Genomic DNA, 16557 nt, shown 5'->3' with positions numbered 1-16557 from the left:
TTTTTAATCATTAATTTTTATCCACCTTGGGTATGCCTGGTAGTTTCTAAGTTTTTAGTGTAACTTTATTAGGCACAAATAAGCATGCTAAATTAGATCACTCTGTTGGGCGCCAGAAAGCTTTCCAATAAAAGCTGAACTTTTCCCAGTGCAAATTAGCTGACTATGCATAGGAGACCACCCCCCTCCATCCCATTTCATTGCTACTGTGCCCGAGAAGAGACAGTTCCTGTCACACCAACACAGTTATTTTTGAAGGGTTTGGCACTCAGATGGCTATTTCCAGCCTATAACACCTGGTGGCCAAAATTCCAACCAGTCAAAAAGAAGATCCAATAGAGTGAGTGTTAAATATATTTAGAACATGCCACTCCTTGCAAGACTTAGATTTCCACTTCGTATCTCAGCCAGGAGACTCTAATTCCCAACCTATGCTACCAATCAATCACTTAAGCCACATTCTAATAGCAACTTAAAACCCAAATATTTCCCTGTTCTAGTGATCTTTAGTTCTGAGAGCCTGCAGGTGAATTTTACCTAATCATGTGAAGTTGTACCTTTTAAAAAAGTGTGCTGGGGTCAGGAGAGACACCTCCTTTTTTTACTTTCTTTAACCAGACCTTCCCTGATTCTGACCAGGCTGCACCACCATGCGAAATCAGAAACATTGTATGTTCTTGTTCAGAATCAAGGATACAGTAACTTCAAGCGAAGCTAAGGTTAGCCAGCTACCAGTCCCATGGAGCAACTGTACAGTACAGTGGTACAGTGGTACCTCGCAAGACGAATGCCTCGTAAGACGAAAAACTCGCAAGACGAAAGAGTTTTTCATTTTTTGAGTTGCTTCGCAAGACGAATTTCCCTATGGGCTTGCTTCGCAAGGCGAAAACGTCTTGCGAGTTTGTTTCCTTTTTCTTAAAACCGTTAATACCCAGGGAATCCGTGCTTCGCAAGATGGAAAAACTCGCAGAACGAGTTAATTTCGTCTTGCGAGGTACCACTGTACCTTGGTTTACGAACTTAATCTGTTCCAGAGGTTCGTTCTTAAACCAAGGCGTCCTTTCCCATAGCAGCGGGGGACTCAATTTACAAATGGAACACACTCAACATGTTCTGCTTCCAAGGCAAAGTTCACAAACCAAAACACCTGCTTCCGGGTTTGCAGCGTTCTTCATCCAAGTTGTTCGTAAACTAAGCTGTTCTTAAACCAAGGTACCACTCTATTTGACAACTGGCAGCTAAAGTAAGAAGTCTGCCCACAAGTTTCACTTTTAAGGAGAGGAAGATAGCAATGAAAAGTTTAAAGGGTTTAAAGGGACCCCTGGCCATTAGGTCCAGTCGTGACCAACTCTGGGGTTGCGGCGCTCATCTCGCTTTCTTGGCCGAGGGAGCTGGTGTACAGCTTCCAGGTCATGTGGCCAGCAGGACTAAGCCGCTTCTGGCGAACCAGAGCATATTTACGTTTAGAGCATGGCATATTTCATGCTTTGGTGCGATGTCTTTCTTGCTTTTGTTATGCTTAGTAGTGAGCTGGGCATTCACACGCTTGCTCCCTATGTCAGGTCCTTAGTAGACATGACTTTACAACATCATAGAACTGTAGAGCCAGAAGGGACGAGGGAATGCAGGAATCTTTCATCCAACCTGGAGCTTGAACTCAGGACCCTGGGATTAAGAATCTAAAAACCCTGGGACAAACTGTCCATGGCCCTCTGGCAGCGATGGTGGCTCATTTACCAGAAGTAATGTACTTAGTGTTAACTCTGGAAGTGTATATACTTGATTCTGGCCAAACCTAAGCCTCCTAGAGGGACCACTAAGTCTACTAAGGACCTGACTTAGGGAGCAAGCGTGTGAATGCCCAGCTCACTACTAAGCATACAAATGAGGAAAGACATCGCACCAAAGCATGAAATATGCCATGCTCTAAACGTAGGGACATGGGTGGCGTTGTGGGTTAAACCACAGAGCCTAGGTCTTGCCGATCGGAAGGTCGGTGGTTCAAATCCCACGACGGGGTGAGCTCCCATTGCTCGGTCCCTGCTCCTGCCAAGCTAGCAGTTCGAAAGCACATCAAGTGCAAGTAGATAAATAGGTACTGTTCCGGCAGGAAGGTAAACGGCGTTTCCATGCGCTGCTCTGGTTCGCCAGATGCGGCTTAGTCCTGCTGGCCACATGACCCAGAAGCTGTACGCCGGCTCCCTTGGCCAGTAAAGCGAGATAAGCACCGCAACCCCAGAGTCGGCCACGACTGGACCTAATGGTCAGGGGTCCCTTTACCTTTTAAGCCTCCTAGAGCAAAATATACATAGAAGATTCTAACTGCTCAGGATAAAAAGTGGGGGATTCGAACCGCCGACCTTCTGATTGGCAAGCCCTAGGCTCTGTGGTTTAAACCACAGCACCACCCGCGTCCCTAACTGCTCAGGATGCAAGTATCAAAAAACAAAACAAAACAAAACCTAACCCACTGACAGAAAAGAGAAATATGTAACATAGCTTTCAGAAGTCACTGTACAATGTGGAAACCTGTGTTTGAAGCTGAAATCCTGAGGGAGAACCTGATAGGGAAAGATCTAGGACAGGCACGTCCAACTCCCAAGAGACTGTGATCTACTCCCAGTATAAAAGAAACAGGCAGTGATCTATCCAATGTTACTGGAGGGAGGAGAAGCGTGTGGTTTTTTTGGGGGGAGGATTGCCAAGAGCTGTTGATTGTGGGGGGCCTTTGACCCGACTCTTTTAGCTTTTTTTGGGGGGGGGCGCTCAGCCAAAACTCCAGGACTCACAATCGCACGCAGCACTAAAGAAAAGATTACTGTATTTTTTGCTCTATAAGACTCACTTTTCCCTCCTAAAAAGTAAGGGGAAATGTGTGTGCATCTTATGGAGCGAATGCAGGCTGCGCAGCTATCCCAGAAGGCAGAACAGCAAGAGGGATTGCTGCTTTCACTGCGCACTGTTTTCCTCCTCCAAAAACTAGGTGCGTCTTGTGGCCTGGTGCGTCTTATAGAGCGAAAAATACGATACTTTTGCTTTCCACCTTGCCCGGCTTTCAATGCTGCTGCAGCGCCGATGGAGGAACCTAGCACCGGGGGCGGAATCATTCCTTGCCCATGATCGACCACGGTTCCATGATCTACCAGGAACACCCCGGGGATCTACCTGTCAATTGCGGTCGACCGGTTGGACATGTCTGACGTAGGAGATACGACAGACGAGGACTGTAAAGACACCAAAGCTGGAGTAAATTAAACGGGCAGAGAGAGGACACTTGAGAGATGAGCGTGTGGATAAGGCAGCAACAGGAAGCTGGGAAAGAGAAGATCTTGCTAAGGAACATTTACCATCTTTATTGCTTCTATCTCAACACATACTATACCTTTCCAACAGGTGTTGAAGCAGCCATCGGACTAATATTGTCCTTGCATCCTTGTACACGCAGGGATTCAGGTGAACTGGTAAGGGAGGCGGAACTTAATGAGGAATTTGTATAATCCTTGCTCTCTCCAGGACAAGACTCAATTGTCTCATTTCCAGAAGATAGGCTCCTTTCCAAAGGTGAAGCTTGTGGAGATCTGGCCGTCATGATATCCTCCAGGACAATGAGGGGCATTTTCCTTTCAAATATGACATTACTGTGTTTGCTCTCTGTAGTACTGTTGGTTTCTGTTTTGGTCAACACCATATCTGATAATTCATCCTCATCTGGTGTAACTGGGCAAGTTGCCAGCAGAACATCCACAGGGGTATTACAAACAGGCTTTTGTGGACCAGATTGGGCTTCCGTTTCCTCGTGAGTTTTCTCTACAGGTGCCGCTACTTTGTTCGATTTGCAGTGGTCTGCGTCAGTATCACTCAGTCTGTGGTTGGAATCCTCTGTCAAGTCTATGAAGGGCAACTGACTTGTACTAATTTTTGTGCTTTTCTGCACAAAGTTATCTAACGGGCCCTTGCCGTTAATGAGTTTTGGAACAAATTGTGTCTCGGTTTCCTCATGGCAGCTGTTCTCCACATTGTCCGGTAATGGATGTGACAAACCAGGACAGGGCGTGTTTTGATCAAAGACGTTTTGAGAGTTCCTGCCTCTTTTGACTCCTGGGTTTCCATCAAGTTTCTCCTTTGGTATGGGATTCAAACGCTTGAAAGGCAATCGTGCTGGAACAGAAAAAGAAGAAGCTGAAGAATGGTAGCTTACAATTTTGGGCAAGATAAAAGAAGAGGCAAGTGATCTAACGTATAGATGTATTTTTCCCAATAAAAGTACATATTGTAGAAAGCTGGATCTGTGCACCCAAGATTACTAAATAACACCCATTTGCAAGGGGCGGGGGGATGGTAAGAAGGAAGAGGCCTTGGAGATAACCTAAGCCCAGCCCCCCTATGCAATTACAGCATCCCTGATAGATGATGAACCTCTGCTTAAATAGCTGCAGTGAAGAACAGCCCACATCTCTTACCGTTAGGAAGTTTATGTTTTTAAATCAAAACTGTCTACAGACATCTTTGGTAACAAGCAACAAATGTTTAATACCACAAATAACAATTTCCTCCTGATGTTTAGATAAAATTCTACCTTGTTGCAATTTTCATTCATTAACTCTAGCCTACCCTGTAGACCAGGGGTCAGCAAACTTTTCCTGCAGGGGGCCAGCCCACTGCCCCTCAGACCTTGTGGGGGGCTGGACGTTTTTTGGGGAGAGGGGGGAGAACAAATTCCTATGCCCCACAAATAACCCAGAGATGCATTTTAAATAAAAGCACACATTCTACTCATGTCAAAACACGCTGATTCCCAGACCATCCGCAGGCCAGATTTAGAAGGCGATTGGGCCGGATCTGGCCCCTGGGCCTTAGTATGCCTACCCATGCTGTAGACTGCAGAGCCACAGAAAACAAGCCTGCTCCATACATGCAAGAGGATGGCGTAGTTCAAAGATACCATGTGTCCCTTCAGACGCTGTTGGGCTCTCAGCTTCTATCAGCCCAACAACCAGCATGGCCAGTGGTGAGGGATAAAGGGAATACCCGGAGGGACACAAGTTCCTCATCCCAGGTGCAGGCGATAGGTTAGGACTGGGAAGAACCAGGTTCAAAGATCACAAATAGATCACTGGGCGACTTTCAGCCTAACCCAACCCATAAAGTTGCTGTGTGGATAAGAGCAAATGCAGCCATATACCCCACCCTGAGCCATAGGCGCCGACTCCATGGGGCCTGAGGGGGCCCGAGCCCCCTCAAAAATTCGTTTGGGGGGCTCCGCCCCCCCAATAATTTAAGAAAATTATTAGTTATATTATGCTTTGTAAAATCACAAAATTATGTTGGTATTTTTTATTTTCCTTGTTTGACGATAGTTACCTTTTAAAATACATTCAGTAATGAGTTAAAACAAAGCCACTCCCGATCTAGAGAGGGGGTGGGGTTGCGGGCTCTCGACCCATCAACAATCTCGCGGGGCCGGCGTCAGCCCCACGAGAAGCGGGGATTCCCCCTAGCTCATTAATATTCACCGCCCACGGCGGCAGCCAATCGGCTGCCGCAAAGGGCGGGCCCTCACAGGTTCACTTAAGGTCGGGGCAGCCCGGGGCTCGCCCCTTTCGTTCCCCCAGCAGCAGCGGTTTGGAGGTCTTGGGCCCCCCCAATATTTTTTATAAGTCGGTATGGGCCCCCGCCCCCCCAATATTTTTTATAAGTCGGCGCCCCTGCCCTGAGCTCATGGATGGGATAAAACATGCAGCCCAAAACTGAATAAAAGTGCAACTCTCATCTTTTAAACAGGAAAAAAAAATGGTGGCGACATATCAAGATGGTCCTGAGATGACAGAAAAATATTTCCTCTTGCAAAAATCGTAACCGTTCACAAATACAACAAGTAGAATCATACTCCAAATATATGTACGACAGGGCACTGAATAACTTCTGCTTTGCAAAGATTGTAGCTAAACACCATTGCTTTCCCTCAAATTAAATCAATATTGCATTCCTGAAAATGTAGCATTCTGAGTTCAAAGGTTTATGTATAGTATCACACTAAATTATAGAGAAATCTAACAAGCTTGAAGGAAAAGAGTTTAGCAAATTTGTGCCATGCAGAAAGAATAGCCTGGGCTGAAAATGAGTCAGGGTTTTTTTGTTTTTGCATGAAACGGGTTACCTTGTATCAGTTTCCGGGCTGGAACCGCTGATTTATCTTGACACTCCATAGCTGTCAATGGAAAACAATCAATTATAAACTGCATATGATGAATGTGTCTATGGAAAAGGTTTACGAAAACAGTCTATAAACACAACAGTCTTAAAATATTGAAAAATGTGGTGTCACAACGAATAATTCAACATTTCATTGGGAACATCAAACATGCACATGAACTGAAAGCTTCCCAAATTATTAGGCATCTAGGGTTGCATCCCATTACATGCAATTCAGAGCAGACCCACTGATATTAATAGGACTACGTTCGTCACTTCTATTTAACTTCCCACAGAACTGGAGAGGCTTGGCGGGTCTAATTAGGCAGATGGGCCAGAAGCTCCCCATTGCCACTGTACTCCACTGATTCCCCAGGGGTGACCAGTACCCCTTTCCCACAACAAACTCTCATTGCAAGTTACCAGTTGTTCCCTGCGTTCCCTTCCCTGCCTCCTTCCTTGGATCCCACGCAGACCCAATCACTCCTCAAACCACGAGTCCTACTCCATCACTATTCCACCCCCTCCAGGTGTGGGGAACCTTTGCCCCCAGTCACGGACACGGCCGAACCACACCTCCCATCAGACGCAGAAAACACAGCCTCAGATTATGAGAGGTGCGATTCGGCAACCTCTGGAGGGACAAAGGCACCCAATGCCAACATTAACCTTTTCAATACAGTGGTACCTCGGGTTAAGTACTTAATTCATTCCGGAGGTCCGTTCTTAACCTGAAACTGTTCTTAACCTGAAGCACCACGTTAGCTAATGGGGCCTCCTGCTGCTGCTGTGCTGCCGGAGCACGATTTCTATTCTCATCCTGAAGCAAAGTTCTTAACCTGAAGCACTATTTCTGGGTTAGCGGAGTCTGTAACCTGAAGCGTATGTAACCCGAGGTACCACTGTATTTTTGACAGCGTCGGTTCTCCAAGCCTGTCCCTTTACCTTTAAGCCTGCACATCACTGACTTCCTTGCAAGTCCAAACAGAGCGTCTTTCCAATCCATCACCCTCATTCCTATAGCAGTCAACTAGATGTCAACATGCCCTTCTTGCACCCCATTGCCAAGTTAACAAAAAACGCAGCCCACATGCCAGTTTTAAGACTGCGTTGCGTAATGGCTTGCGGTGCTAGAACAATATACCAACAAACGGGTGCTTTACATTAACATATATGGTGCATATTTGTGCGTGATCACCACCAAACATTAACCCCGCTTCCTCAGTAACAACATTGGAACAACAGAAGGAACGCTCAAATGATAGAGGTCCACCTTATGCCTTGTGATAGCCGCACCCTATAGATGTCATGATTCAAGATGACTATAGCAGGGGGCTTTCATCAAGGGACTCCCCTCCCTTCTTAATTCAAGCTCTGGGAGTCACCCGCTGTGGCCCATCCAACACTTGCTGGACCCAGGCTCTCCTTCCTTAACCCCCCCAACCTGCCTCAATTTCCTCCCTGCCTCGGTTTCTCTCAGGCGGCAATATGTTCTCCATTTCCCTCCCTTGGGATCCCCCTCCAAAAGCTCCATTTCGAGAGCCAAAGAACTGTATAGTTGGAAGGGACCCCGGGGGTCATCTAATCCAGCCCCCCTTGCAGTGCAAAAATCTCAGCTAAAGCATCCCTGACAGAGGGCTCTGTCCAACCTCTGCTTGAAAACCTGCAACATAAACATATCCCTGCCTCCCTTCTCCACCCCCCAAAAGTGTTTCCACTCACAGGGACTCTGACACCCACACCAACTCATTTCTGCCTTGGTTCTCCCCCCCCACCACCAGCTCCCTTGGCCCTGCCTCAGTTTCCCTCCCCAGCAGCCCATAAGATATCCCCCCCTCCCTCCTTGCTGCAGCACCTCAAGTTCCCCCTCTGAATCCCTGCAGAGCCAGTGGCTAGAGAACATGGGTGTGCAGTTATTGTGGCATCGCATAGAGTTGGAAGGGCACCCCCAGAGCTCATCCATTCCAACCCCCTGCATGCGGGAGTCTCAGCCAAAGCATCCCTGGCAGATGACCCCATCCAACCTCTGTTTGGAAAGCTCAGGCATAAACATACCTCTGCTTCGCTTCTCCCCCCCCCAAAAAAAAATGTTTTTCCCTATTATCGTAGAATTGTACAGTGGTACCTCGGGTTAAGTACTTAATTCGTTCCGAAGGTCCGTACTTAACCAGAAACTGTTCTTACCCTGAAGCACCACTTTAGCTAATGGGGCCTCCCCGCTGCTGCCGTCATGCGATTTCTGTTCTCATCCTGAAGCAAAGTTCTTAAACCGAGGTACTATTTCTGGGTTAGCGGAGTCCGTAACCTGAAGCGTCTGGAGGCGGTTGGAGGATGGATGGCAGCTAACAGATTGAGGTTGAATCCTGACAAGACAGAAGTACTGTTTCTGGGGGACAGGAGGCAGGCAGGTGTGGAGGACTCCCTGGTCCTGAATAGGGTAACTGTGTCCCTGAAGGACCAGGTGCGCAGCCTGGGAGTCATTTTGGACTCACAGCTGTCTATGGAGGCGCAGGTCAAATCTGTGTCCAGGGCAGCTGTCTAGCAGCTCCATCTGGTACGTAGGCTCAGACACTCCCTTCCCGTAGACTGTCTCGCCAGAGTGGTGCATGCTCTGGTTATCTCCCGCTTGGACTACTGCAATGCACTCTACGTGGGGCTACCTTTGAAGGTGACTCGGAAACTACAACTATTCCAGAATGCAGCAGCTAGACTGGTGACCGGGAGTGGCCACCGAGACCATATAACACCGGTCTTGAAAGACCTACATTGGCTCCCAGTATGTTTCCGAGCACAATTCAAAGTGTTGGTGCTGACCTTTAAAGCCCTAAACTGCCTCGGTCCTGTATACCTGAAGGAGCGTCTCCACCCCCATCGTTCAGCCCGGACGCTGAGGTCCAGCTCTGAGGGCCTTCTGGCGGTTCCCTCATTGCGAGAAGCAAAGCTACAGGGAACCAGGCAGAGGGCCTTCTCAGTAGTGGCACCCGCCCTGTGGAACGCCCTTCCAGCAGATGTCAAAGCGATAAACAACTACCTGACATTCAGAAGACATCTTAAGGCAGCCCTGCTCAGGGAAGTTTTTAACGTGTGATTCAAATTCAAATTTTATTTACGGCTATTAGCCCATAAAATATGTACAAACATAAAAGCACAGAAGCATAAAAAACCAATACATCTAACAACAGAAGGGGAACACCACGATGCAAGGGTGGGTCATTGAGCAGTGACAAATAACAGCTTGGGGCCCGGAAAGATCCAAGGGACGGTTCACAGAAAAAGGAGAACTGGAGACGAGATCCATCATGCACTCTCATCATAACGTGTGATATTTTACTGTATTTTTGGTTTTTATGGAAGCCGCCCAGAGTGGCTGGGGAGGCCCAGCCAGATGGGTGGGGTATAAATAATAAATTATTATTAGTAGTAGTAGTATTACCTGAGGTACCACTGTACTTCGCTTCTCCCCCCCCATCAAAAGAAAAGTGTTTTCCAATGATCGTAGAACGGTGTGTAGAGTTGGAAGGGAACCCCAGGGGTCATCCAGCCCAACCCCAGGAGCCCATAAGACATTCCCTCCCCCCCCCCGCTCTGCAGAGCCATTCTACCCCCCTCCCCCCCCTCAGGACAATTATCCCCCCCCTCCAATATATCTACCTCAGCAGCCACGACATGCCTCAGTTCCCCCTCAGGAACCCCCTCCCCACCTTAATACCTGCAGCGTGACAACACACAACCCCCCCACCCCTTTTCCCGCTTCAGTTTCCCCTCAAGACAATATCTCTCCCCCCCCCCAATTATGGTAGAACTGTGTGTTGGAAGGGAACCCCAGGGGTCATCCAGCCCAACCCCCAGGAGCCCATAAGACATTCCCTCCCTCCCGATCTGCAGAGCCACCCTAATAATAATAAGAATAATAATAATAAATTTTATTTGTATCCCGCCCTCCCCGGCCGAAGCCGGGCTCAGGGCGGCTAACAACAATCAAAACAATCAGATAATTGCACATTCTAAAAATGCCATTCTACCCCCCCTTCCCCCCCTCAGGACGACAATTATTGCCCCCCCTCCAATATATCCACCTCAGCAGCCACGACGTGCCTCAGTTCCCCCTCAGGAACCCCCCCCCCACTTAATACCCGCAGCGTGACAACACACAACTCCCCACCCCTTTTCCCGCTTCAGTTTCCCCTCAAGACAATATCTCCCCCCCCCAAAAAAATGGTAGAACTGTGCGTTGGAAGGGAACCCCAGGGGTCATCCAGCCCAACCCCCAGGAGCCCATAAGACATTCCCTCCTCCCGATCTGCAGAGCCACCCTACCCACCCCTCAGGACGACAATTATTCCCCCCCCCCTCCAATATATCCACCTCAGCAGCCACGACGTGCCTCAGTTCCCCCTCAGGAACCCCCCACGGACCCCGAGCACCTTGACAACACACAACCCCCCCACCCCTTTTCCCGCTTCAGTTTCCCCTCAAGACAATATCTCCCCCCCCCAAAAAAATGGTAGAACTGTGCGTTGGAAGGGAACCCCAGGGGTCATCCAGCCCAACCCCCAGGAGCCCATAAGACATTCCCTCCTCCCGATCTGCAGAGCCACCCTACCCACCCCTCAGGACGACAATTATTCCCCCCCCCCTCCAATATATCCACCTCAGCAGCCACGACGTGCCTCAGTTCCCCCTCAGGAACCCCCCACGGACCCCGAGCACCTTGACAACACACAACCCCCCCACCCCTTTTCCCGCTTCAGTTTCCCCTCAAGACATTATCTCTCCCCCCACACAAACCCACGACCCTCCTTCCCTGACCTGCCTCAGTTTCCCCTCCGCTCGAGTCCTCCCCCCCACAAAGGGTCGCGGGGCGATACTTCATATCTTCTTTCTCTCACCTGCTACAAAGTTTTCCCTCAGGACTGAGGCGCTGAGGGAAGAAGAGGATGAGGGAAAGGCCTCTCTCTCGCGCGCGGGAGAGAGGCCGAGCCGGGCTCCCCCTCACGAGAACCGGGGGGTGGGGGGCGCGCGCGTCCCCGAGGCACGCTCCCGCGCCTGCCCCCTCTTAAATAATACCTCACAGGGGTAAAAAAAACCCACCACACAAAGCCGTCCGTTACCCGCGACGGCGGCTTTTTGTCCCCTCCGGCGCCCCGTCCGGCTCCCGCTTCCCTCGCGCCCGCTCGTATTTGGCGGGATCTCGGGAGGACTTGGCGCTCCGGCGCCCTGATTGGGCGGGACGCCGCGCCCCCACGTGACTTGGGTTTCCTTTCTCTTTTCTTCCCGCCCCCCGCCTTCATTAGGCTCGCGGAGTAATGTAAGCGAACTCTCGCGAGAAGAGGAGGGGGAAAGGTCCCGGACGCGCATGCGCGGGTCGCTCCGCTTAGCCACGCCTCCCCGCTCACCCGGCCCAACGTCTTCTCGCACGGACACCCTCGCGTAGAGGTAGCGTGGGAAAAACACATGACTAGTTCTCGCGATAACTGACGGGGAGCGTGACGCATGCGCCCGTGGTTCATTCGCCCGCCTATTAAGATGAAATGAGAGGCGCTAGAGTGTTTCCTATTATTATTATTATTATTATTATTATTATTATTATTATTATTATCATCATTATTATTGTTATTATTATTATATCTATACCCCCATAATTATCACCATTAATTATTGTTGTTGTTGTTGTTATTATTATTATTATTGTTATTATTATTATTATTATTACTTATTAATATTACTTATTAATAATTGTTTTATCCCGCCGTTTTCCCTGACCTGGGCTCAAGGCGGCTTAAAGAGAAAATAAGAACAAGTAAAACAATAATTCAACAACAAGGGAGGCTCACATCTCTCGGAATGCCTGGATTTTGATAATTATTTTAAACCATGTAATGCATTTTTATTCTGGTTTTCTATGGTTTTTAAAATAACAACTGTTATTACTGCTACTGCTAATAATAATAATGTGATTGTGAACTGATTTTAGAATGTATTTCAATTAATTGACTGTGATTTTATGTAAATTGTGCTAGTTTTATTGTTGTTCGCAGCTCCGAGCCAGGCTTTGGCTGGGGAGGGCAGGATATAAATTATTATTATTATTATCATTATTATTATTATTTAATTTATAATAATAATATATTAAAATATTCCTATTAATAATACTATAGTAAATATTCTTATTAATAATGAAATAATAAAATACTAATAATAATGAAATATAATAAAATACTAATAATAATAACATATAATAAAATATTTTTATTATTATGGCGCCGTCCACCCGCAAATAAATATAACTCGCATCTAACTCGTGCACCTTCTCGCAAGGGATGATGGGAGTTGTAGTTCAGAACGACCAGGCGCGGGAGGCGGCGGCCGGCTACTACTGTAATACTTCTCGATCCCAAGCTTCCTGCAAAGGAAGACAGGGGGCGCTCTGGCTCCGGCCTTTGAAGCGCGGGATGGGCGTGGCCGCGGCGCGACGCGCTTTCGTTCCCGGCGCTCTATCCCGCCCGCGTCTATGGTTGGAAGCGTGGAGTCCGGATCTCACTCTCCTCCTCCTCTTTTCCACACCTTTCTTTCCGGCGAAGGAGCGCGTATCCCTCCGCCTGCCTGCGCGCATGCGCGTTAGGGGTGGCGGCGGAAGTGAAGCGCCGAGGGGAGCCAGAGAGCGAGCTCAGCCCGAGCCTGGATGTTTTCCCCCTTCCCCGTGTCCTCCCCGGTCCTCTTCCCCGCCTGTTTCTCCTCTCTGCCTCCTCTCCGCCTTCCGCGGGTGGGCGCGGGGATTACTTTGTGTGTCCGTCCGCCGTCTGAACCTGTCAGTCCTTGTCCTCCTTTCTGTCTCATTCCTCCCTCTCTTGAAGCCTCCTTTTTCAAAACAACAGAAACCAAAAAGAGAAATAACATTCCCCTTCAGCCAAGCCTGGCCTCTCCTCCCTTTCTCTCCCTCTTCCTCAGGGACTACTTTTCCTCCCTTCCTTTGCCTCACTGAGGACTAGCCTCTTGAATCTCCCAAACTGCCCAGGAGCAGCAGCTGTGTCAACTGTCTCTGCCTGTCTCCCTTCCTTTCTGTCTCCTTACACTCATTTCTCTCTTGCCCTTTCCATTTCCATTTTTAGTTAGGGGGAGCTCCTTCCATCTGACACTTTTGTCTTTTTCTGTGTCATTTTGGGGGTGTCTCTCTCTTTGTGTCAGGCACAAATCTGTGCCCCCCTTTTTTCTGGCACCCTCTCTCCCTCTTGGGACGGGCTTAGTCTTCTCTTCGCCTCCGCCTGCTAACTTAACCAGTGGCCTCTTTATTTCAGGAGCTGGGGTCTGCCCCCCCCCCACGCTTCCACCAACCTCTGTGCCTCTTTTTGGACACAAATCATATAGCCCCTGGGGGCGTCTGCCTGCTCCCCTCTTTCCTCTCGTTCGTTTTCCCCTCCGCTGTGAGCCTAGTTTTTCAGTAACTACAAGAAGGCACCATGTCTGTGGCCGGGTTAAAGAAGCAGTTCTACAAAGCCAGTCAGGTGAGAAGAGAACATGTCTGTCTTATCTGTTTGGAAAAAAAGAGTGGGGAGGGGTTGCCCAGCTGAGGTACAGATGAGATTGCCTCTGGTCTAATTTCTTTTAACATAACTTGTTAAATTAATCTTCAATTACAACCCAATAACAGCCTCATCATAACAATACCAAATTATAAAACAATTACTAATACCAACCATTCAAATACCGAATTCTATATTTTAGGTGCCTCCCCCAGTGTGCTAGAATGGATGCAGTTACAGATAGGTAGCCGTGTTGGTCTGCCATAGTCAAAACAAAAAAATTCCTTCCAGTAGCACCTTAAAGACCAACTAAGTTAGTTCTTGGTATGAGCTTTCGTGTGCATGCACACTTCTTTATTTATTCTTTATTTATGCGTTCCAGAATCTTATTAATGTCAATTGCATTCCGGTCAAAATAATAACGCCTTCTACAACAACTGCGGTGTTAATAACTTTATGTTGGCACGTTAAATGATTTATAGAGCTACAAGTGAGGCACTCAAACTACCGTACTTTTCGCTCTATAAGACGCACCCGACCACAAGACGCACCTAGTTTTTGGAGGAGGAAAACAAGAAAAAAAATATTCTGAATCTCAGAAGCCAGAGCAGCAAGAGGGATCACAGCGCAGCGAAAGCAGCAATCCCTCTTGCTGTTCTGGCTTCTGGGATAGCTGCGCAGCCTGCATTCACTCCATAAGACGCACACACGTTTCCCCTTACTTTTTAGGAGGGAAAAAGTGAGTCTTATAGAGCAAAAAATACGGTATATCCTTGTTCTTCCTGTGTGACAATCTCCAGGCTAATTCTTGATCCATCTTCCCTTTTAATGTCAGCCTCCCTCCCTCCCCACCCCCATTATGATGGTTATTATTATTATTGCTGGTTGAAAACGGTTGGGTACTGAGTTCCGAGGCCGCTTGGAACAGTGCAACGCTGATTCGCAGGTCTTCTCTGGAACAGGACAGGTGGACTGAGGAAGGTGTGTCGGCTCTGGTTGTCGTGAGCAAGCATTGCATCACCATAGCAGCTACACTGGTGCGGTGCCCTCTTAGTGGTTGGAAATGGAGTGGGGCGGCAACTGCCTAATTCTAGGACTTCCACTGTTGGGTCAGCGCCACTGAACCACCATTGGCCGGAAAGCGCATTTGAACAAAATGCCAAAAAGCCAGAGCACAAAGGCGACTTTTAAGGTTGGCTCGTTGCTTCATGGCAGCAAAGGGTTTTGTGATTCATGGCTTCGTGAGGTGGAATACCAGTTGCTTGGAATCAAAGGTGGGCAGGGTGCTGTTGTGCCCAGGTCTTGCTTGTGGGGCTGCCCTATGCCATATCTAGGTGCCCGCTCGATGTGTCCTTATTATGTTCCTGTGTGGCGCCGGTTTGGGGTTAAGTTGGGTAGATTGCGCAGAGTCCCTCTTTGTAACAGCTTTGCTTGGCTGGCGTGGTGACGAACCATCACCTGTAGGCGACTAGAAACAGGTTGCGCTTCGCAGATATTTCTCCTTGCAAGGGCGTGGGGGCAGCTGCTGGCAGCCTGGTAGATTCCAGGTGAAGGAACACACACACACCTGTTGCTCCCACCACCCCTCTTCTGACCACAGGAGTGGAGCAGGCTGGAGCTGGATTGACCCCCCCCCCCTTCTGCCCCTGCAGCCAGGTGCCCCTGGCTTAATAGACTGCAATATAGAGTAAGCGTAACTTTTATATGCCGTGAGAAACCCAAAAAATGGTGCGACTTGCTTTGTTCGGTTTATTGTGCCTTTCTGGAGCAGAACACACAATATCGCCGGACAATGCCTGTATTTGCCTGAAGTACCTCCCCTCCCTATATAAACCAACCCAGACTCTGCATTCGTCATCTGAGGCCCTTCTTTCTGTGCCTCCTCCACATGGGGTCTGGAGGGTGGCAACACGAGAACAGGGCCCTTTCTGCGGTGGCCCCCCATTTTGTGGAATGCTCTCCCCGGGGAGGTTCAACTGGCACCTTCATTATATATTTTAGGCACCAGGTGAAAACGGTCCTCTTCAACCAGGCCTTTGGCTGATTAATATTCTACAGCAGGGGTTTCCCTGCAACTTGGGTCCGCAGCTGTTTTGGGAACTACAACTCCCAGCATCCCTAGCTAGCAGGACCAGTGGTCAGGGGTAGTGTGAATTGTAGTCCAAAGCTTGGAAAAACTTGTTCTACTTTTAAATGAGTCTGTGGGAAGCGGGGGCATTATTGCTTTGTTTCACTTATTTTCATGCTTTTAAACTGTACAGTTGTACCTTGGTTGTCGAACTTACTGAATTATGGGCTGTTTTTTTAAAATAATAATAATACAGTGTTGTGGGAGTTCTTTTTAATGTGCAAACTTCTGGAGTTTATATATATATATGTGTGTGTGTGTGTGTGTGTGTGTGTGTGTATTCCTGTATCTATGGTGGATTTGGGATGGGATTGTAAATCAGTGGCACACCCTCTCTAGGGACGGTTGGAAAAGACTCCTGGTCTGAATTCCTTGGTTTTGGGTTCTTCCTGTTGAAGAACCCAAAACCAAGCAAACCATGGAAGTCTGTAAAAATATGTAAATATACACAGAAGGGAGTTAGAGTCCTGCAACATTCGGGGGCTGAAGGTTTTGCTGGCTAGCCAACTCCTTAACCAGCCCCAGTCAGCAAGCCCAGCAACTTCTTGATACATTCTGTTAGAAAGCTTGGGTTTCTAATTTGAATAATATGCATAATTAGTAGGTTCCTGTACAGTGGTACCTGGGTTAAGGACTTAATTCGTACCGGAGGTCCGTTCTTAACCTGAAACTGTTCTTAACCTGAAGCACCACTTTAACTAATGGGGCCTGCTGCGC

At 48.3% G+C, this 16557-nt stretch overlaps 2 protein-coding genes across 4 annotated transcripts in view; one reads left to right on the top strand and one right to left on the bottom strand.

Moving 5' to 3' along the window:
- Window positions 1–11450, bottom strand: part of CHAF1A (chromatin assembly factor 1 subunit A) — a 33506-nt gene extending 22056 nt beyond the window's left edge. Inside the window, exons 1-3 of one of the 2 annotated variants that reach the window (XM_081895462.1) lie at window positions 11304–11450; window positions 6158–6208; window positions 3383–4158 (exon numbers count right to left, since the gene is read on the bottom strand). In XM_081895462.1, coding sequence (XP_081751588.1) covers window positions 3383–4158; window positions 6158–6206 — 825 coding nt within the window. In that variant the 5' untranslated portion in view covers window positions 6207–6208; window positions 11304–11450. Of the gene's footprint in view, window positions 1–3382; window positions 4159–6157; window positions 6209–11081; window positions 11258–11303 lie in introns of those variants that run through there. The other variant, XM_081895461.1, reaches the window with a different exon arrangement.
- Window positions 11451–13324: 1874 nt separating this feature from the next.
- Window positions 13325–16557, top strand: part of SH3GL1 (SH3 domain containing GRB2 like 1, endophilin A2) — a 49079-nt gene continuing 45846 nt past the window's right edge. The window contains exon 1 of one of the 2 annotated variants that reach the window (XM_081895782.1): window positions 13325–13694. In XM_081895782.1, coding sequence (XP_081751908.1) covers window positions 13650–13694 — 45 coding nt within the window. In that variant the 5' untranslated portion in view covers window positions 13325–13649. The remainder of the gene's footprint in view (window positions 13695–16557) is intronic. The other variant, XM_081895781.1, reaches the window with a different exon arrangement.

This window comes from Podarcis melisellensis (genome assembly GCF_964234715.1).
Source record: "Podarcis melisellensis genome assembly, chromosome: 18".
In the NCBI taxonomy this organism is placed as follows: domain Eukaryota; kingdom Metazoa; phylum Chordata; class Lepidosauria; order Squamata; family Lacertidae; genus Podarcis; species Podarcis melisellensis.
Note: the sequence above shows the minus strand (reverse complement) of the source record. Positions and strands in the feature narration are given on the sequence as shown.